This window comes from Phaseolus vulgaris, chromosome 2 (assembly GCF_000499845.2).
Source record: "Phaseolus vulgaris cultivar G19833 chromosome 2, P. vulgaris v2.0, whole genome shotgun sequence".
NCBI classification, from domain to species: domain Eukaryota; kingdom Viridiplantae; phylum Streptophyta; class Magnoliopsida; order Fabales; family Fabaceae; genus Phaseolus; species Phaseolus vulgaris.
The window spans coordinates 31689230-31709488 of record NC_023758.2 but is presented as its reverse complement, the minus strand read 5'-3'; the positions used below and the strand labels follow the sequence as shown (position 1 = coordinate 31709488).

At 32.1% G+C, this 20259-nt stretch overlaps 4 protein-coding genes across 8 annotated transcripts; 1 reads left to right on the top strand and 3 right to left on the bottom strand.

The window, feature by feature from the left end:
* Positions 1 to 50: 50 nt before the first annotated feature.
* LOC137811466 (probable inactive receptor kinase At4g23740) lies at positions 51 to 2894 on the bottom strand. Its single transcript, XM_068613238.1, has 2 exons — positions 1526 to 2894; positions 51 to 1008 (listed from the first exon to the last, which is right to left on the bottom strand). The coding sequence occupies exons 1-2, from the start codon at positions 2643 to 2645 to the stop codon at positions 356 to 358; spliced, it is 1773 nt and encodes a 590-aa protein (XP_068469339.1). The 5' UTR covers positions 2646 to 2894; the 3' UTR covers positions 51 to 355.
* Positions 2895 to 5685: 2791 nt separating this feature from the next.
* Positions 5686 to 7751, bottom strand: LOC137809698 (putative glucose-6-phosphate 1-epimerase). Its single transcript, XM_068610793.1, has 7 exons — positions 7441 to 7751; positions 7249 to 7305; positions 7000 to 7160; positions 6592 to 6726; positions 6371 to 6473; positions 6174 to 6273; positions 5686 to 6074 (listed from the first exon to the last, which is right to left on the bottom strand). The coding sequence occupies exons 1-7, from the start codon at positions 7672 to 7674 to the stop codon at positions 5905 to 5907; spliced, it is 960 nt and encodes a 319-aa protein (XP_068466894.1). The 5' UTR covers positions 7675 to 7751; the 3' UTR covers positions 5686 to 5904.
* A 2638-nt stretch (positions 7752 to 10389) lies between these two features.
* Positions 10390 to 13199, top strand: LOC137811465 (putative pentatricopeptide repeat-containing protein At5g43820). The gene is made up of 2 exons (XM_068613237.1): positions 10390 to 12519; positions 12942 to 13199. Exon 1 carries the CDS (start codon positions 10486 to 10488, stop codon positions 12133 to 12135), a length of 1650 nt encoding a protein of 549 aa, XP_068469338.1. The 5' UTR covers positions 10390 to 10485; the 3' UTR covers positions 12136 to 12519; positions 12942 to 13199.
* Positions 13200 to 14301: 1102 nt separating this feature from the next.
* LOC137811464 (hydroxyproline O-galactosyltransferase HPGT1-like) lies at positions 14302 to 19340 on the bottom strand. Of its 5 annotated transcripts, none has more exons than XM_068613233.1 (13): positions 18857 to 19340; positions 18676 to 18739; positions 18417 to 18466; positions 18120 to 18313; positions 17487 to 17550; positions 17352 to 17424; positions 16874 to 16997; positions 16420 to 16507; positions 16280 to 16330; positions 15364 to 15435; positions 15083 to 15195; positions 14785 to 14846; positions 14302 to 14712 (listed from the first exon to the last, which is right to left on the bottom strand). In XM_068613233.1, the coding sequence occupies exons 1-12, from the start codon at positions 18967 to 18969 to the stop codon at positions 14824 to 14826; spliced, it is 1029 nt and encodes a 342-aa protein (XP_068469334.1). In that variant the 5' UTR covers positions 18970 to 19340; the 3' UTR covers positions 14302 to 14712; positions 14785 to 14823. The 5 variants fall into 5 exon arrangements, 4 of the variants coding, with proteins under 4 accessions (XP_068469334.1, XP_068469333.1, XP_068469337.1 ...); XM_068613234.1 differs by having other exon boundaries at positions 14445 to 14682; XM_068613232.1 differs by having other exon boundaries at positions 14302 to 14846.
* Positions 19341 to 20259: the final 919 nt, after the last annotated feature.

Genomic DNA, 20259 nt, shown 5'->3' with positions numbered 1-20259 from the left:
ATCAAACAAACAAAAGCAGTTTCCAGGCACAAAGCTAAAACACAAGCACAAGAAAACAAATGAAATGTTTCATGAGTTAACAGCTAGAAAGATAAGCAACCACCGGATTGCACTATCATCTGGTGCTTCCTTCCCCCAACGCATTAAAAACACAATCATATAGAAATTAGTTAAATTAGTTTGGCTTATTCCTGATAGTAGCAAATGTGCTGAACAAGAATTACCAGAGAAAAGTAGTGAAAAGAACCGTGCATGCTCTTGTTCAGAATTTGGAACAAAACATTTTCAGATACACTGAAATCAAATAGAGGCAGATCATTGATTTCTTTTTTGGTGTAGTGATAGAAGAAAGTTGTCAAATATCACGCAGAGTGGTTAAAGGGGTTTGTGTTGCAGATTTGGCTTGGTTCTCAGATGATGCTTGCTGATTCACTACTGTATCAATCTGCCTCACATTTTCTATCATTTTTACAACTTCCGACATCTTAGGCCTCTGATCAGGATCCCTCACCACGCATGACATGGCTATCTGCAACATTTCCACCATCTCTTCCTCTATGTTGGGATACCTGATCAACTCCAAGTCAAACACTTCTGCTGTCCACTCTTCTCTCACAACCGAATGAACCCATCTCACCAAGTGCACAATCTCATCGCCCCCAGTTGTGTACACAGGGGATTTTCCAGTGAGAAGCTCTAGCAAGACCACACCAAAGCTGTAAACATCAGCAGGTTGTGTTGCTTTCCTCGTGTCTGTAACTTCAGGTGCTCTGTAACCAGCGGCTCGTGAGATGGGTATGGGAACTGAACTCATAATTGTTGCTAGGCCAAGATCAGACACACAACCATACTGTTTAGTATTCACAAAGATATTTGAGGATCTGATATTGCCATGCACAAGCTTCACCCCATTCTCGCAATGGATGCGAGTGAGGCCTCGTGCAGCACCCAAAGCAATTTTCATTCGAGTCTCCCAATCTAAAGGCACCCTATCCTCTCCTCTCTTACCTGAAAAACTCAGAAAGCATTATTTATCAGTCACAGCAAAGGTTTCAACAGTTTAGTTTTGCCGCATGTAACGACATAAAATTTTCAGAACAGATTAGTTTTGTTAGTGTGATATACTGTCAACTTTGTCTGATAACAAGGCAAGCGTTTCAAATAAAAAGTGTTCATATATAAACACTTGACTTAAACATACAACACCAACTGTAAGATTTTCAATTTATAATAAGGAATAATTAACAACAGTGTGGAAGTGGAAGTTGGGCAGGACCATATAATAGTTTCTCCAGTGAAAGTGAAAGCCAAGATCTGTTTGGCTTTAGAACACGAGTACAATCAAAGCTTATCCAGAGACCAAATTTTAACTTACTTAACATACCAAATATGCAGGGAGCCTTTCTTTTGAGTCAAAACCTAAGATACAAAAACAACATCTAAGCACCCAAAAAGCGGAAGATTCTACACAAGTGAGCATGGACATTAACTTGAAAATGTAGGAAAGCAAAATTAAGGTACAAACCATGCAACAAAGCAGAGAGACTCCCTTGAGTGTAGTAATCATAGACCATGAGCTTCTCGTCTTTGGAATAGTAGTACCCCTTTAGCTGAACCACATTCTCATGTTTCAGATTCCCCACAACCTCCATGTGCTGCTCAAAGTCCCTCTTTCCAACACCCACTTCCTTCAACCTCTTCACAACAACAGTGGTAGCATCCTCTAACGCAGCCTTATATGCAGCACCAAACGTCCCCTTCCCCAGTACCTCAGCAGAGGCCCTCAACAAATCCTCCAAGTCAAACGCATAGCTACACCCCTCAAAGAAAAATATTTTATTATTCGCATCAAGGTCCCTCGAAACTACTTTTTCCGGAGACATATCTCCCTTCTGCAACTTCCGAGCAAAGGAATCCCCTTTCTTCTTTCTGGACCAGCACACTAGGATAAAAGCAACGAACGCTGCAAGAGCAACAGGAGCAGCAGCAACAACAACCCAAAACAGCGCCGTTTCACCGTGTTTCGCAGATTTGGAATGTGAAATTGTTTGGAGAGAGACATTGTTTCCCACGAAAGCCCAGTTGGGAAACCTGTGGAGAGAGAGAGGGATTTGGCCAGAAAGCGAGTTATTGGCAAGGTTGATGGCAGTTAGGTGGGTCAAATGGGAGAGGGAGAGAGGAATGGTGCCAGTGAAACAGTTATTGGAGAGGTCGAGAACAGAGAGGTTCCTGAAGGCAGAGAAATCGGGTAAGGAACCAGAGAAATTGTTGAACTGAAGGTAGAGAAAGGAAAGGTTAGAGAGGTTGGAGAAATCAGAAGGGAGAGGACCAGTTATGGAGTTAGATCTGAGACTGAGTGTTTGCAAGCACGTGACGCGGCTTAACGTGTTGGGAGGAATGGTTCCGTGAAAGCCGAAGCCCGGCAAGTGAATGGCTATGACTCGTGAGTGGTCGGAGTTGCAGGTTACACCGGTCCAAGAGGTGCAAGGAGAAGAGGTTTGGTTCCAATTGAGGGGTCGTAAAGGAGCCAACTTTTCGACCAGATGAAGAAGTGCTTGCTTGTCCTCTGTGGGTTCTGCATTGGGTCGGGAGAGGATGAGAGAAACCAAAGAAAGCAAAGAGACCAAACAGAAAATGCGTTGCATCTTGCGGCAGAGAACAAGGTGGTGAAATTCTGGTGCAAACGCTCAGACCAACCACCACTGCTATGCTTCTGTCAAACAAAGATACCAACAACTTACCTCCAAATGTCATACAAAAATAGAGAGGGAAAAGAACGAAATCAGAAGCGGACACTCAGAAACTTGCATCGAAAAATGTGCCTGCAGATACTGCCAGGTTGTGTTGCGTTAAGTCAAATGAGGTGGTCGTATTCAACTGTAATTTTTTTTTCATTGTGAATCACCGAAAGGGTAAAAGGGCCAGTATTATTATTATTATTATTATTTTGTAATGCTCTTTTTGTTTATGGGTAAATTCTCTTTACACGGATGAATTTTAGGGAAAGACATGTGTTTCTATCAATTGATTAGCGAGGAAGTGTGTGTGGATGTGGGAGTAAAGAGTATATGAAGTGTCTAGTTCAAGTGCTAAGAAATAGAGGAAAAGTAAGGTAATCAAAGTATTCTTCATTTTTACAAAGTGAATGATAAAGATTTTCAGAGTGGTCATGCATAGATTTTTAAATGTGATAGAAAATTATTTATCTGAGTTTTTGAAAATTTAGTAAATACTCGTGAATAAATCTTGTAAATGTTCATATTTACATTCTTTCTTAAAAAAGTTTGTTATTATTAATGTGAAATAAAGTTGGTGAAGTTTTGTTTGGAAGAATTTGTTGTCAATAGTAGTAAAAATGTTTTTATAAAATGATGGTCGTTGGAGTTCGTTGAATATGTAAATGTAAGTTATTATGCCTCAAACAAATGACATTGGAGATTTGAAGGATGAAGATAAATTGTTAAAAGGGGATACTTGTTTATGCTTTAAAATGAAGTACATAATCAATTATTTGCTTTATTTTAAAATATAACTGATAATGTTTTTCATATAATCTATTATGTCTCACATTTTTTTTAAGTTTGTAGTTTTGTTTGGCTATGTTTACATGGCTAGGAGGTAGTTGAAGGTTGACCTATATGATTGTTATAGTGTAGGTGTTTTGGTGAAGGAATGTATTGGTGAAGTGTTGTATGTATGTCAAATATCATGTGCTTGGTTTATTGCATGCATAAATCATCAACAAGTAAGTCTTAAACAAAACCTTTTTATGTATTCATGTGTAGTCATTTGGTTGATCCATAGTCAAAATGTGTTTCTTAGACTTATAATAACATTTTGTTAGATACTTTGAGATACTTAAACCAAGCATCTTAAATAAAAATCAGTTATATATCCCATAAAGTTCTTAGTATGTGAGAGACTTAAAAACCGATTATGAGATTCTTGGTATGATGCATTGTTAATGCGATAAATGTATCTATTTGATAAAAGTTTCAAAAATAAAATTTTATAATTTTCCACTTTTTATATATATATATATATATATATATATATATTAATATTATGGTTGAATCATATTAAAATATTGTGATTGATATCAAATAATACTGTAAAAAGTATATTATAATTTTTTAGACAAGTGGATCAAATTTTACATAATATCTGATTGTTAATAATTAAAGGACACTGTAAAATTGTTTTATAATATCAGGACACAATTTTTATTTATTTATTTAGGAGTTTAATTATGATATAGTATTAATTAATCTAAATTTCTTTTATCCACTCAAATGTGTTGTTATGAAATTTTAAATAATTATTATAAAAAAACAACAACTTTAAATAAACAGTTTATTTTATTTATGATTAATTGATACTATAAAAAACATTGTATATGTTTGTAAAGTGTATAACATATAAATATAATTCCTTTAATATGGTTTATTTATTATTTAAAATGGTATTTAAATGTAAATACTATAACACTAAAAAGTAAATATAAGTTGTGTATCAATATTAACAATTTTGACAATGATAATGTATATTTCGCTGTGAGTAAAATACTTATCTTTATTAAACTCCAAAATGGTTTATAGAAGTGCTTAGGGACATAAATTATAAAATTTATAATTTCGCTTAAATCTTTTATAATTATTTATATTTTAATTTTATCAAAATTTATTTTCAACATTTTTTTATGTATCACATGCAAATTTTATCTTTAAATAAATAATAATATTTTACTTTAAATTAATTTAAACTACAAAATTAAAATTATAATCTTACTATTCCATCAATTAAAACAATTTATCAATCATTCATAAATTTTTTTCTTGATTTTCCTTCACTTTTTATTCTCATTTCTTTAATCAAAACAATATTTATTTCTACTCTCCTTTTTCTCAAATTCACTTTTTACTTCCCCTTCAAATTTAACCCATTATATTAAAAAATTTATACAACTCTAAATATTATCAAAACACCGTTTTCAAGGAAAATAGTAATATTATTAGGATGAAAAGGAAGTATGAGACAGTATTATTGAGAGATGTGGTTTACTTTTTGTTTTGTCTTATTGTTACTCAAAAGTGATATTTTAGAGGCACTGTCATTTCCAAAAGGGGCTGAACCGAAAATGAGAGAAAGAAAAAAACTTAAAAGATTGATGATTGGTGATTGGTAAAAGGTGTAGCATCCGATGCAAACCTCACAGTGATATCCACATTGCCAATGCAAAATTGTGGTGGAGATGAAACCTGTTTTTAACTCTTCTGTTCCAAATCCATTTACTGATATCTCTTATAAAAATAAATTACCTTTTCTAAACCATTTTTATTTATACTAATATTTCCTAGTTATTAAATTTAATACTCATTTTTACATATTAAATAATTATACTAATTTGTGTGAATCATTTGGAAAGTTTGCATTCACTCACTTGTGTGAGTATAAAATGAAATAGTTTGTAAAGTTTATTTGAAATGAAATAAACAAATGAGGTAGCAATAAGATGAATGATGGAGTAGAAAATGTGGAAAAGTTTACTTGTTCAAATACTTGTTAAGAATGGTATTTGCATTATCATATTTTAAAGTAAATATATGGAAGATGACAGTGTAACTTCATAGAAACTGCAGATGGACATTGCAAAGTCACTTTCATTCAAATGGATTCTCAAGTCATCAAAAATTCACATTATGCATCTAATTCAGCTGTTTCAGTTCACCTTTATCAAAAATTTTGATTTGTGTTCTCTATTTATTTACATAGATGCTGTGCTTATGACTTTTACTGTGACAATATTTGCACAAACTACCATTGGCTAAAAAACAATGTTCAGGTAGTCTTATTGTTATTGATTGATTTCAGTCTGCACATAAAATTCACAGCAGCAGCAGATGATCAAGAAGATTGAAGAAGTGACAATTCTAAACGACCTTTCCATTCTTCACCAGGCTTCAAGGGGATTGGTGTTTCAACTGCTGCACCATCCACACACAGCATTTGCTTGTACTCTTCATCCCCTAGATCTACTATGGACTTGGATTTTTTATCCCAAGGATTCCAAATAACTGTTCAATGACAAAATGTAATATGAATTGTTAGTTTGGCTAAGAAAATGACACAAGCCATCAATATTACTTGTTTTTCAGGTTTTAAAAGAAACTCACCAACATCAGGGAGTCCATCTTTTCTTATCACAAATGTTCTCCTCTTTTGATGATCCAGAACAGCTACCATATTGTTAGAATTGATATAGATCCTATCAACCTATAAGATGGAGACAATAAAATTTACAAACTGATTAAATATTGGGTATAAAAAGAGTAACTCTAACTTGAAAAAAAGATTATAAGAACTGTTTCACCTCAGATTCAAATGTCAAAGCACCTCCCTGTTCTGTGAATTGTTGCTTCTGCAATAGGTTGTCCAGGTAGTACTCAGTTTCCAACCCTTCTATCCTCACTTCACTGTCAACAATTAAATAGTAAAGATGAATTATGTTTACTCATAACTACCAACTCACTACTTAGTCAAACTCTTCCTTTTCACAATGTTTACTCAGAAATATTTACAAAGTATACCCACCTAACATCTGAGACGGACAGATATGTACGATAGCCAATGCAGAAACTGAAATTCTTGCTACCAACATTTCTGATTCGTGATGTCAAATTCAGAATACCATCTGCTGTCAAAGAAATCCTTAGGCGAAACTCGAAGCTGAAAAAGATAGTGTAAAGGGAAGTGATATTCAGAACTTGAAATCAAAAGAAAGGAGAATCTATATAAGATTCACAAACATTTAAAAAATATAACATAAGACATATAAACATGTAAAAGTATAATTAATAATCACAATCACATTAAAAAAGAGTTCGTATAATTAATTAAATACATATATGTAACTGTGGTTATGATAAAGAAATGGAAAATTGTAGTTATGTTAGAAAAGTATATAGAAGATGATTAAATGATAAATATACATTCTGGTACCTGTGTGGCCATGTTTTGCTATCTTCTTTGTATGGTTTAAGCAACAGATCAATGTAAACTTTTGCACTGAAATTACCAGAAAGGTGTGGAGGATCTTTCTCTATCGTCCAGATCCTGTTTCTGGCAAATCCATGCTGCTCCAGTGCTCCTCTGTTTCCGAACTGCACAAAAATTACACTAATTTTTCCATTATCTGTTTGCAATGCAGCATTGTGGAATATAATTAAAATTTTAAAAAATGATTTATACCTGTGGAAAACAGATTGGAATCCCTCCCCTCACAGCTCTGGGAGGATCAAAGATTGCCTATTGAAATAAAAGGAAAATTAATAAACAGAAGAATTCAAAAAATCAATTAAAGATTCATAAACAGAAGAATAACTAACACATTGCATTGATCAATGATTAAAAAGATGATTAAGAGAATGATGGGGGAAGTACTTTCTTGCTTACGAAGAGTAGCTCTCCAGTTGCTTTTGTTTTCCAAGAAAGAACCTGAGCTCCCAGCAAACTAATGGTTGCTGAAGCATCACCATTTTTGAGAATGAGTTGGGGTATTCCATTCTTGTCGTTGATGAGTTCAACAACTCCAGGATCAAGAGGTTTCTTCTCACTTTTTGCTGGTGATGACTGTGCTCCTTCACCTGCTTTAGAAGTAGACTCAGAATTCTTCATATCAAAATTCTTGAAGAAACTAAAATCTTTATCTATGTGTGTGAGCCAAGAAGGAAAACTGAAAAGGGTGAAGAGTCATGGAATTGGGATCACACTTTGTATACTTGCGTGAACCTTGGAACCAAAACCTCAACTAACTAACTAAAATAACTAACTTGAAAAAAGATCTGAACTCTAAGGATTTTTTTGACCAGACACAGAGAATTGGAATTTATTAGATTTGTTTCTCACCTGCTACCACCCTTCTGGTAAATTAAAAATTATTATTATTTTTCTTACCTTAAAATAAGAATAAAAATTCACAATTTTTTTTAATTCGAGCAATTTATTTCAATTTGTAATTTCACATTTTTGCTATCTATCCAAATTAAATTGAAATTAACTATTTCAATTATATTATTTGTTGTTACTCCAGTATACTAGAGAGGTTAGTGTAAAAAAAAAATGTGATGTGCTCTATAAATTTGTCACAAAAAAATACCACCGTATGTTTATGAATGATATAAAGTTATATGATTAGTTTTGGAAGAAAAATAATAAAATAAATAAATAAATTTTAAAAGAAAAATATAAATGTACACATGTGTGCAGGAAGTTTATTAGTATTTGTACTGGTAGGACGTGTTTGGATCACTGAGGTGCGTTGTCCTAGTCCGATTGGTGTAAGAGGGTAAATACTTAACTCAGTCTAAAACAATAATAAACCCAATGATTTATTAAGAACTCAATCCAAATGGCTAGCAAAATATATTAAAATAACTGAATAGATAACTGAATTAGTTAGGCACAAATATTTACTCTAAAAAATTCGATGAAAATAAACAAAGATAATGTTATATCAACATTTCTAAAATAAAGGAGATATATATATTAACATACTATTTTTATAGTTGTTAGTTCCTAAATTGATGGAAGTCTTCATAATTATATACTTCAAATCACTTGATTGTCGGAGTCTTCATAATATATTTTCTCACTCAATTGATCGTCGAAGTCTTATCAACAGATGCAGTTACCTCAATGTGAATTTCAAACATATGATGTAAGTACAAATTTATTTTTTCTTTGTTGTAAAATCATGAATCCTTATTATACATTTATATTTTACTATAATTTATTTGATAATAAGATTTTTTTAATACATATAAACAAATAATTTAATATTATACATAATGTTAAAAAGAATAAGTATTTAATTATAATCAGATAGATAATAAAACTATCTGTCAATATAGAGGGTTAAAAGGTTAAACCAAGAATAAAATGAGATACATATATATTAATAAGAAATTATACAATAAAACCGAAAAATCAATATAAATTAAATAAAAAATTAGTGAAAGATGATATAACATATAACTTGTCATGTTATCAAAATTATCAGTGGGATCACACTTTATATATTTGCGTGAACCTTGGAACCAAAACCTCAACTATGCCACTCTTCTGGTAAATTAAAAATTATTATTATTTTTCTTACCTTAAAATAAGAATAAAAATTCACAATTTTTTTTTAATTTGAGCAATTTATTTTAATTTGTAATTTCACATTTTGCTATCTATCCAAATTAAACTGGAATTAATTATTTAAATTATATTATTTATTGTTTCTCCAGTATACTAGAGAGGTTAGTGTAAAAAAAATGTGATGTGCTCTATAAATTTGTCACAAAAGAATACCACCATATGTTTATGAATTAGTTTTTGGGAGAAAAATACAAAAATATTAAAATAAAATAAAAAACTTAAAAAAAATATAAATGTACATATGTGTGCAGGAAGTTTATTAGTATTTGTATTGTTCGGGTGTTCGGGATCTGACCACTCAGGTATATTGTTCTGGTTCGAGAGAATAAATACTTAACTCAGTCCAAAACAATAATAGACTCTCAATAATTTGTTTTGAAGTCGACCCAAATGGCTAGTGAAATATATTAAAACAACTGAAATAAATAATTGAATTAGTTATGCACAAATATTTATTCTAAATTTGATATGAAAATAAATAAAGATATACTTTGCCAACATCCCTAAAATAATGTGGATATATATATATATATATATATATATATATATGATTGTTAATTCCTAAATGAAGGATCTACAAGTACTATAAAAAGGTCTCAAGACCCTAAATAAAGGGAGGTTTCATTCCAACTACTCAATATATTCATACTTATATGCTCACTCACTTGATCGTCGGAGTCTTCATAATTATATACTCTCACTCACTTGATTCTTGGAATCTTCATAATTATATGTTATCACTCACTTGATCATCAGAGTCTTCATAATTATATGCTCTCATTCATTTGATTGTTGGAGTCTTGTAAATGTTTCTTCAATGTGAATTTCAAGCATATGACACAATATGTAAATACAAGATAATCGTGCTTTATTTTTCTTTGTTATAAAATCATAAATCCTTCTTATACATTTATACTATAATTTATTTGATAATAAGAATTTTTTTAATACATATTAACAAATAATTTAATATTATACACAAGGTTGAAAAGAATAAATATTTAATTATAATCAGATAGATAATAAAACTATTTGTCAACATAGAAGTTTAAGTCAAGAATAAAATCAGACACATATATTAATAAGAAATTATACAAGAAAACCACAAAATCAATCTAAATTAAATTAAAAAAATGAGTGGAAGGTGATATAACATATAAGTTGTCAGGTTATCAAAATTAACAGTGGTAGTTAAATTCATCATGTAAACATTGTACTATAGATACTTTCATTAGTATTCACTACACTAAACTGTTCACTAACAAACATTGATGTGGGTCAACGATGTCGTTTCGATCTTTCCACTTCCTCGCGCGTTTCACCAAACCGCATCACCACCCTCTTGCCTCCACGCCCTGTTCTCCACTCTCATCTCTCCACGCGCCGCCATGTTCTCCTCACCACCACCATCCCCACATCGACGAACGCCTCATTCACGACCAAATCTCCCACCTTTTTCCCATTCCCACTTCTAAATCCCAAAACACCGTTTCAGAACCCCTCAAACCGTCGCACCTGGACGCGAAATCTGTGGACGCGTTTTTGCCTCCAGAAGACAAACTGCGCGGAGTCTTCCTCCAGAAACTAAAGGGCAAGGCCGCAATCGAAACCGCTTTGTCGAACGTTGGTGCTGACGTCGACGTTAACATTCTTGGTAAAGTACTCAACAATGGAAACCTCAGTGGTGAATTCATGGTCACGTTTTTCAACTGGGCAGTAAAACTACCAGGGATACCCAATGAAGTTGGTAGTTACCATGTGATTGTTAAGGCACTAGGAAGAAGAAAGTTTTTTGTGTTTATGATGGGTGTGTTATGTGACATGAGGAAATGTGGTATTAATGGGGATTTGTTGTTGTTGTCTATTGTTATTGATAGTTTTGTTAGGGCTGGTCATGTGTCTAGGGCAATTCAGATCTTCGGGAACTTGGATGATCTTGGGGTTCGGCGTGACACCGAGGCTTTGAACGTGCTTTTGTCGTGTCTGTGTCATCGGTCTCATGTTGGTGCTGCCAATTCTGTGTTGAATTCGATGAAGGGAAAGGTGTGTTTTGATGTTGGAACATACAACGTTGTTGCTGGGGGATGGTCTAAGATTGGTAAGGTGGGTGAGGTTGAGAGGATCATGAGAGAAATGGAGGTTGATGGGGTTGGACATGATTGTAGGACGTTTGGATTTCTTATGGAGAGCTTGGGGAGGGTAGGTAGAATGGACGAGGCTGTTGAAGTTTTCTGTGGTATGAGGGAGAAGAATTGCCAGCCAGATACTGCTGCTTATAATGCAATGATTTTCAATTTTGTGTCTGTTGGGGATTTTGAGGAGTGTATTAAGTATTATAAGAAGATGTTGAGTGATAACTGTGAACCTGATCTTGATACGTTTGTTAGAATAATTACTGGGTTTCTCAGAGTGCGGAAAGTGGCTGATGCGCTTCAAATGTTCGATGAAATGTTGAGGCGAGGTGTTGTGCCATCTATTGGGATCATAACAACCTTTATCAAACGATTGTGTAGCTATGGTCCACCATACGCTGCTTTGGTGATATACAAGAAGGCAAGAAAATTAGGGTGTATGATATCAATGGAAGCTTATAAGATACTGCTTATGCGGCTTTCTGAGGTTGGAAAATGTGGAACATTGTTGAGCATATGGGAGGAGATGCAAGAGTGTGGGTATAGTTCAGATTTGGAAGTTTATGAGTACATCATCAGTGGTCTTTGCAATGTTGGACAACTGGAAAATGCTGTTCTTGTTATGGAGGAGGCTTTGCACAAGGGGTTCTGCCCAAGCAGGCTAGTATATAGTAAACTGAGCAACAGGCTGCTTGCTACAGAGAAAACAGAGAGGGCTTACAAGCTGTTTCTGAAGATCAAACATGCCCGGTCCCTTGAAAATGCCAGAAATTATTGGCGTTCTAATGGTTGGCACTTTTGAACAGTAGTGCCAATTGGCAGATCTTACAGTAGATTGTCTTCTTTGCTTTCCACCTTGCTGGTCTTTGAGCTTGTTTGGAGACTTTGAAGCTGATTCCAAGTGCTTCAATGTTTCCAGCTTGATGGGAGGTTGTGTTAATTATTTGGAGGAAAATTCCTGTATCAACTTCGGATTGAAATCTACAACTGGCATCCTTTCTCACAACAAATGGAATCTGGTGAACCTGGAGACATGAGAGCGGCGCTTTATGCATTGTCAGGTTGAAGAATGCATCGCCATTTCTGCTATCCTCTATCATTGCATTTCTATGCCACTGTCTCTGCCAACCATTTTTCTCCGTCATTGAGTAGCTTTGGATTGGTTGAGTTTTTGGGACTTATTGAGGTATTTGGTTGCTTCTGATATCTGTTTGGTTGATTGTGAGGATTGTAATCTCCTATTTGATTGATTGAGTTTAGTTGCAATCCGGGTTTCTCAATTGTTTTTATAGAAGATGCATGATTTGAAATTGAATGTTTATGGAAATTTTCTGAAACAGTTTTGTTGAAGGGTTTAGGAATTTTACTGCTGTATTATAGTTTCTCTTAATAAGTTCAGATCAATTATCCAGGAAAATTATAGTTATCTGATGGGTTTGTTATTGGAACTTAAAAGATTTATCCATTACCATTTCGGTAATGGCTGACTATAAGTGCATATGCTTTGCCTTTGGAAAAAGATGTCTGAGAATCATTGGTGAATGTCCTATGTTTTCTACATTCATATTTTGCATAACATAATCTTGTGCTGTTATTTTCTTAATGCAGATCAGGTCCATCTCTAGCTTGGTATCATATGGATATTGATACAATGGCAGGGAAGAATAGAAGGTAACATGAACCTTTAGAAGCAATAATTATGAATTTAGTAGTTCATGAACAAGTCATTCATACAAAGGGCAATAATTGCTACATTGTTTAGATGTCTTCTTGATGAAGTGTTAATTATTAATTTGAGCAAATTTTAATCATTGAGAAATCCTAGTTTTCCCAAGACATTGTTATACAGTTGTATATTTATCCGCATTCCCTTTTATTTAATAAGAACATATTTGTCATTTCACATAAAAATATAAAAATAGTCTACATGTTGAAATTTGATTCGGTGCAAGAAGTATTATTCGGTGCAGGAAGTATTTGCTGTAACTTTTTTATCAGTTAATCATACTAACATTCTAGAGTAATACTAAAATACTATTATAAATTGTAATTGTTATTGAAATATATTAGTATAAAATCTGTTTGGACAAATATACCTAGAAAAATAAAAAAGAAAATTGTTTTTTTATAAGCTGGAAGTAACTTATATATAAGTAATCTGTCAAAATTCTCATATAAAACCTATAAATTCTTATTTTTAATTGTTAATTTTAGTTTATAAATAAATTCATTTTTAAAAAATTTTTTTGATGTTTTTTTAAGATGTCAATTTAATTTTTAACATGTTTATAAGTTAATTTTAATTTAATAAGAATCTCATTTGTTAATTTTTTTTCTCTTTTTAAATGTCATTCTAAAGATATTTTGTCTAAATGTATCCATAGTATATTTATTATATATATTTTTTAAATTACGTCATGGCAAAAATCGATATTATTCTGATACGCATTTTACAATTAACATTTTCCTTCTCCATGATGTTATTCATTTCATTTATGTTTTATAAAAAATGTTGCACAAAACGAGCTGTATGAACACTTTTCTCATTAAAGAAACATGTTTATCAAGTAATCAAGAGTTTGAATCAGTTTTTAATTTCAATGATTTGTTAAAATTTAAGTTGAGTTTAAATTGTATGTTTCGTCAATGTAAAAGACTTATACTATTAATAATGAGAAATCATTGTAAACACAATTTTTAAAATAATTATAAAAATTAACAGACTTATCATAAATAACTACATGTCATAGAATGATAAGGACATTAAGCTTCATTAAAATCTTCAAATTTCATAACATTTAGACATAATTAATAAATGTCCTATCGATGTACCTTTACATCTACATTTAATTACAAAATTAATAATTTCTTTTATAATTATTATTCAATGAATGAGAAGTGTAACATCGTTTAGGTTGATGTAGTGTAAATCAACTTAATCTATCTCCACTCAAAGCAAGTCTAAGTATAAATATATAAAAGGAATACTGCATGTAAATAATAAGGTATAAAAGGAACATGCCAATGTCTTAAATAATATGTTCCTATTATTCAAAGAATAAATAAATGAACTAGGCAAGAGGTATGGATGCATCACATAGATTCAACATGTATGTCTCAAGTCTAATTTTTTTTTTAAATCCTATAATTAAGTTGCTATGAAACTTTAATTTTTTCCATGAGTCGAAAACTTTTAACCAGGATAGACAAGAGTTATTTATATTACACAATTAAATGAAGAAAGAACAGTTTCTCAAAATAGATAAACATGATGCCAATTTGTCAATGCCTTAGACCATTCTGAGGAGCATGCAAGTATCTCGAGTCACAGGCATACTAGAACCAACAGCTGCCCCCATTCAAATTGAAGAATCAACAACTGGATGAAATTATCATAATGAAATCACCCGAGACAAAAATGATGATAGAGGAAGTAACAGGTTCTGTTTACCATAGATGGTTCATCACTCTAATTGCCAGTGGAAATCCGTCATACTGCTACACAAATTGCCCCTGAAAGATGAGAAGAAAACAATAAATAATAGTTAAATGCATCACCACCTCTTTTGTGTGTGCATATATGTCAAATCTCTTTTTTTAAAGAAAAAAAGATACGCTGTTTGTAATACTTTACCGCTTCCACCCTAAAAGCCCGTTACTTATGATAAAGCCTAAAACAACTAGGTCAATTTGTGTAATATTATTCATACGATGTGTATACGTAAGACAGAGGGTAACAAGAAATTTACCTGGGGACCAGGAGGAGCAGCAAAGTTTTGTTTCATCAATGTGCTGTACATCAAGCCCAATAAACCAAGACCCAATGCTTACATCATCGTCTACATATGTGCGGAGCATAAAACTGCAAAGTAAACACTCCAAATTGATACAACATTCTTAGTTCATGTTTGGATACCTACCAGACTAAATCACATAAAAAAACTTAAAAATCTGGGACAAACTATTTGCTGCTTTAGCTTTCAACGTGAAAATTAGAAACAATCATGAAAGAATTGAATCTAATAATTACCTGTTTATTGAAATAAACTGAGCCAATGATTTTGAAATGACATAGACCTGGCCTGAAGCATGTCTAAAGTATCTGAATCATACAAGCATGAATATGAATGTCAACAAAGAAAGTCCAAGAAGAGGATGAGAGAAAAACAATTTATGGATCTAATACCATGATTAGTATATTTTAATAGGTGATCTTAGATAGGCTTTTCAAAGAACTCTCTCATGCCATTTGTTCTTATAAAAGCTGAGGAAAGTCTTTTTCCCCCAAAAACTGTAATCATTATAATTATTTTACTTGTATTTCTTTTGTCTTGTCATGAGTTTCTTCTGACTCATTAGACCAAAGACTAATCCTTTTTGCAGTACTCTAATTGTCACTGTTCCAACGAGTTTTAACAGTTGGTGGAAATCGAATTTTCCTTGCAACATGGCACATAGTGTGAACGCAGAGTGTTCAACAACTATGCCAATTCATTAGGTTATTTTACTTATAATTTAAATACGCACAATCATATTTGAAAAAAAACCTTTAACCAAAATTCCATTCATCCAACTGTGAGGCATATGATGTTGGAGGGTTGTTTGCAACTTAGATGCATCATTCTCAGTGGAAATTGTCAATGCTTAATTGTCATACTGTAAAAATCCAGTTTATTTATTATTATTGATCAAATTTCTACTGCTGCATAAGCTCATCAAGGAATTCACATAAACTGTAAACATCTTTTGATAAGATATCAGTAGATTGGTTAAATTTTTCTGATAAACAAAAGTGATTGCATCATATAGACTGGAACTAAGAAGAACTGGCAATTTCTTCCCAACACGGTAATATCCTATAAAGAACTTTTAGCTTTGTATCAAAATCAATATCTCATAAGAAAAGAAAAGAAATAAAACTAACACTTCAAGTCTGTATTACTCACGATTTCCCATCCCCAAATTTCCACCAGTCTGGCTCATACCATTTATGTGTCCTATAAAACAAGATTCAGACAGAATTAGAAAAGGGAATTCTAATACCATAATAAACTGTTCTTATTTCCCAATGAAGCATTATACTCACTGCTCAGAGAAAACATTGCCTGATTTCATGCAACCAATATACACACGGGGCTTGTCCGAGTTAGAAGCTAGCACTCCTCCAAGGGAATCTACAGAAGAAATTATTTCACATAAGGACACAGCAAAGAACCTACTACAACAGCTAAATATACTAAATCCAATTGGCTTTAATCAATGCCATCAGTTATGAATCTTCATAACTATCTAGGAATTCAAGAAATTTATATAACTACACGGGTGGGGTTTCTGCTCATCATCAAATTATCAGTACCAATATTTTCCCTTGTTTGATTTTCATGAATGGCAAGTTCTGCAGTCACTCTGGAGCTATACTGCAACATGGGGAACACTATATTTGATATCTTCTAATTATTAAAAACAGCCTTTTATGTGTGTGTATGAGATGCATGATGTATTATATTTTTCATTGCCTGAAAGAATGAAGGACCACATACCAAGATTAACATAGACATCATCATTGAACTTAGCATAAAATTCAGCATCCCATTTGCCTACTGCATAAATGAAGAATGATTTTATCTTTTTTGCTTTTTCTTCAGGGGCTTCCACTTGATTATCCTGCGAAGTAAATAAAGATACATGACATTATCATATTTGTTTGTCACGTGTATTAAATTATGTACATATAACGTCATGCCAAGCATCTAAAGAGTCTATCGCCACAAACAAGGGGTAAGAACAAAAGTTGGCCAAAGACTTATTAACTACACTCCAAAAATCTGGATTTAAAAAAAAGAAGTTTGAAGCCATAGTTTTATACCAAGCCCTTTACAATGCAAAGTATATCCAAAATGCATAGTCAAGTGTACACATTCAGTCACAAACCATGTAGTCACACCGGGAAAGTTATAATATCTGTATTTTCCATCAAATATTGCTCGCATGAAACTATCATCATAAAAGTTAACATACAAGAATGACGAAGTCATTGGTGTGACTGCTTTCTGTTTCAATTTCTTTGTCCAAACTGTCTCCACCGTTTTCACTGCATAATAATGTTAAAAGCCAATCATTTGCAAAATTGAATTTGAACCACCAAAATTGTACCTTCTTCCTATTACAAATCGCACAATGATGCCTTTCTTATCAACCAGATCTCTCATAGCTATACCTGCAAATAGGGTATCAATGAGTTTTGTTTTGGCAAGGCTTTTACAGACTACATTAAAATAATCTGAAAGATTAAAAAATGAAATCATATTTCTAGAAGAGAATTTCAAGAAAACAAATTATTAATGTGACTGCCTGAACATATAACCAAATATGCTGACATTTATAAACCAAAATAAAGCATAAAACCACAGAAGTGGTAGAAAAAACGTTCAGAAAATAGTATACTGCTTGAAACTGAGAAGTGATCAACACCTGCTGTCAAACTTTTGAGTTATGACTTCATAAGTAATTCATTCTGCCCAGTTGAAGGTCATAGACTCTTATTCCATTCAGTAAAAAAATTGGAAATGATAAAACTGAAGAAAAACTAAAAACAATAACAGCACGCCTGATATTCATGATTATTCAGTAGTAGCTCAAGATCATAGAATGCAGAAACCAAACTACAAAAATTGAAGTTTGCACTGAATTTATTTGGCACATATAGAAAGTATTCCACCGAATAAAGCTGAGAATGCCAATATACAGTAATCATGTAAAAGGAAATCAAAACAACGAAAAAGGTACCAGCTGGCATCCAAGCCTTACGGATTGCATCTCGGTTTTTTCTCCGGCCAAAGGTTGTCATCACTCCAACTACTAAAAGTACTTTCTTTGTAGGATGCTTCTTATTATTTCCTGGAAACTGCTTTGGAACAAAACCTTCCTGTCTAGCCGCAGCTAGTTCGGTCTCAAGGACAGACAACTTCTTACTTTGTTCCCTAAAAATAAGGTAACAGCAGTCTCAGGTAAAGAGTATTCGAAGCCAAATTCAAATTCATTTACCAAAATGGCACTGGTAAGATTACAACATAAGAAAATTACCTGCAGGCTGTAACTTTCAGTGTATCATCAATAGAAACGGCAGATTGACCCTGAAATCGGATGAACTACACTGCCTCATTGATATCTCAAGATGACAAATAAACCTTAAAAAGGAAACACGAGCAATCCCATCCACACACAAAAAAAGGCATTGTACAGTCCACACTTCATTACAAAAGAACATTCCAGTGTAAAAAATACGTGCTACACAGTGTAGACAAGACTATACAAACTTCAATGAAGAAAACTAACACCATACCAGACCAATTCTTTTTTCAAGCTCTTCAATTAAACAAGCCCTACTTTCCGCCTCCTGAAATAGCCTGCGCATAATACATCAAAAACTCGAAACGCGATCCACACTCGAAATTGAGAAGACAAATGATGAATAAGGAGGAAAATTTACAATAAAGATTACAATGACTTATTAACGAACAAACCTGGCGGCAACGTAAATGGTAGCCATGGTAGCAATCATAGCTAGCACGAGAGCAGAAAAGCGTGATTCAAAAGAGTCACCAGATAGCCGGTTTTGCGATCCCCGGCTACGCATTTCTTTTTTGTCGAAATTATCATCCAAATTTCAGATCCGAGAAGAAAGAATATGAATCGGTGTTTAAGAAACTAGTGTAACCTTTTGGTTGGAGCTTGATGTTTGGAGTTTGAACTGTGAAAACGGACGTTATAACCGCTTTTAATTTCAGGGTTCATGTAATGAAACAGCTTTTTTTGTTTCTGGTTTGGGAGGAGGTATCAAAATGCTGCTGAATTCAATGCCAAATGCAAGATAACTTCACTCCTTCATTACCAAACTCTTGTTTTCATGTGGGTTTCTGGGTTCTCTGTTCTTTGTGTCCAAACCAAACCTACTTGTTGATTATATCAGACAATGCGAATGTTAAATTTAGTTGAGTGTTTTCGGTTAATCATAGACACATTGTTCATACATTTAATAGGTTGGGATATAAAGTTAAAAGGTACTTATTTCTCAATTAAAAAAATTATATATTTATATTATTATATAAAATGATATTATATAAAAGAAAAAAATATATGTTACATAATAATTTTTATCTTTTTAATAAATACAAATATTTATTTAATAAAATAAAGATAAAATAGACAAAAAAATTGTATACCCAAAACCAGTTTTGGTTTATTTAATTTGGTTGTTTAAAGAGAAAATCTCTTTATATAAAAGTATAAATATTTAATTTTATAAATTTTATAATTCTTTTAGATTTAAGTAAAACTAAATAAATATCTCATAATTGTAATCAATTTTTTTTTAAATTAGTAAATTTAAAATGTAAAACTTAATTTTATTAATATTAATGGTTAAATTAAATTTTTTCTTAAATTTTTTCGAGAATTTGAATAAACTAATATTTAAATCAAATAAAATATTATTATTTACATATTTATATTAAGAGTATAAACTTATAATTTATTTTAATAAATATAAATATATTATATCTATATATAAAAATAATTATTACTGTCTTGTTTTAAAAACTGTTTTACCAATGTAAGTATCTTGGAAAACAAAATTATATAAATAAATATAACCAACTTTTTTTTCTTCTGTTAGTCTTGTTATTTGAAGTTGTAATTCGATTTTTATTAAAATAAAATAAATTATAATACTTAACAAACAATCATAATAACTCATTTTACTTTTTCTTTAATCTTGATAAGGATAAAAAAATAATAATAAAAATTTATAATTTTTTAAAATTAAAAAAATTATGAATGATATGTTATATACAATTTGATTATTGTTATAATTTAATTAATAAAAATATTCTATAACAATAAATTTATTTTTTATATAACTGGCATA

Bases quoted from the DNA above. Each gene is read 5' to 3' on its own strand.
- LOC137811466 (XM_068613238.1), bottom strand. From the start codon at position 2,645: ATGCAACGCATTTTCTGTTTGGTCTCTTTGCTTTCTTTGGTTTCTCTC. The intron at 1,009-1,525 runs GTTTGTACCTTA...TGAGTTTTTCAG, and splicing joins TCTCTCTGCTTTGTTGCATG to GTAAGAGAGGAGAGGATAGG.
- LOC137809698 (XM_068610793.1), bottom strand. From the start codon at position 7,674: ATGAAGAATTCTGAGTCTACTTCTAAAGCAGGTGAAGGAGCACAGTCA. The intron at 7,306-7,440 runs GTACTTCCCCCA...TTATTTCAATAG, and splicing joins TACTCTTCGTAAGCAAGAAA to GCAATCTTTGATCCTCCCAG. The intron at 6,075-6,173 runs GTGAGTTTCTTT...GTCATTGAACAG, and splicing joins AGATGGACTCCCTGATGTTG to TTATTTGGAATCCTTGGGAT.
- LOC137811465 (XM_068613237.1), top strand. From the start codon at position 10,486: ATGTCGTTTCGATCTTTCCACTTCCTCGCGCGTTTCACCAAACCGCAT.
- LOC137811464 (XM_068613232.1), bottom strand. From the start codon at position 18,969: ATGCGTAGCCGGGGATCGCAAAACCGGCTATCTGGTGACTCTTTTGAA. The intron at 16,998-17,351 runs GTATGTTAACTT...TTTACTTCGCAG, and splicing joins CCAATGACTTCGTCATTCTT to GATAATCAAGTGGAAGCCCC. The intron at 15,436-16,279 runs GTGAGTAATACA...TGTATGATTCAG, and splicing joins AAATTTGGGGATGGGAAATC to ATACTTTAGACATGCTTCAG.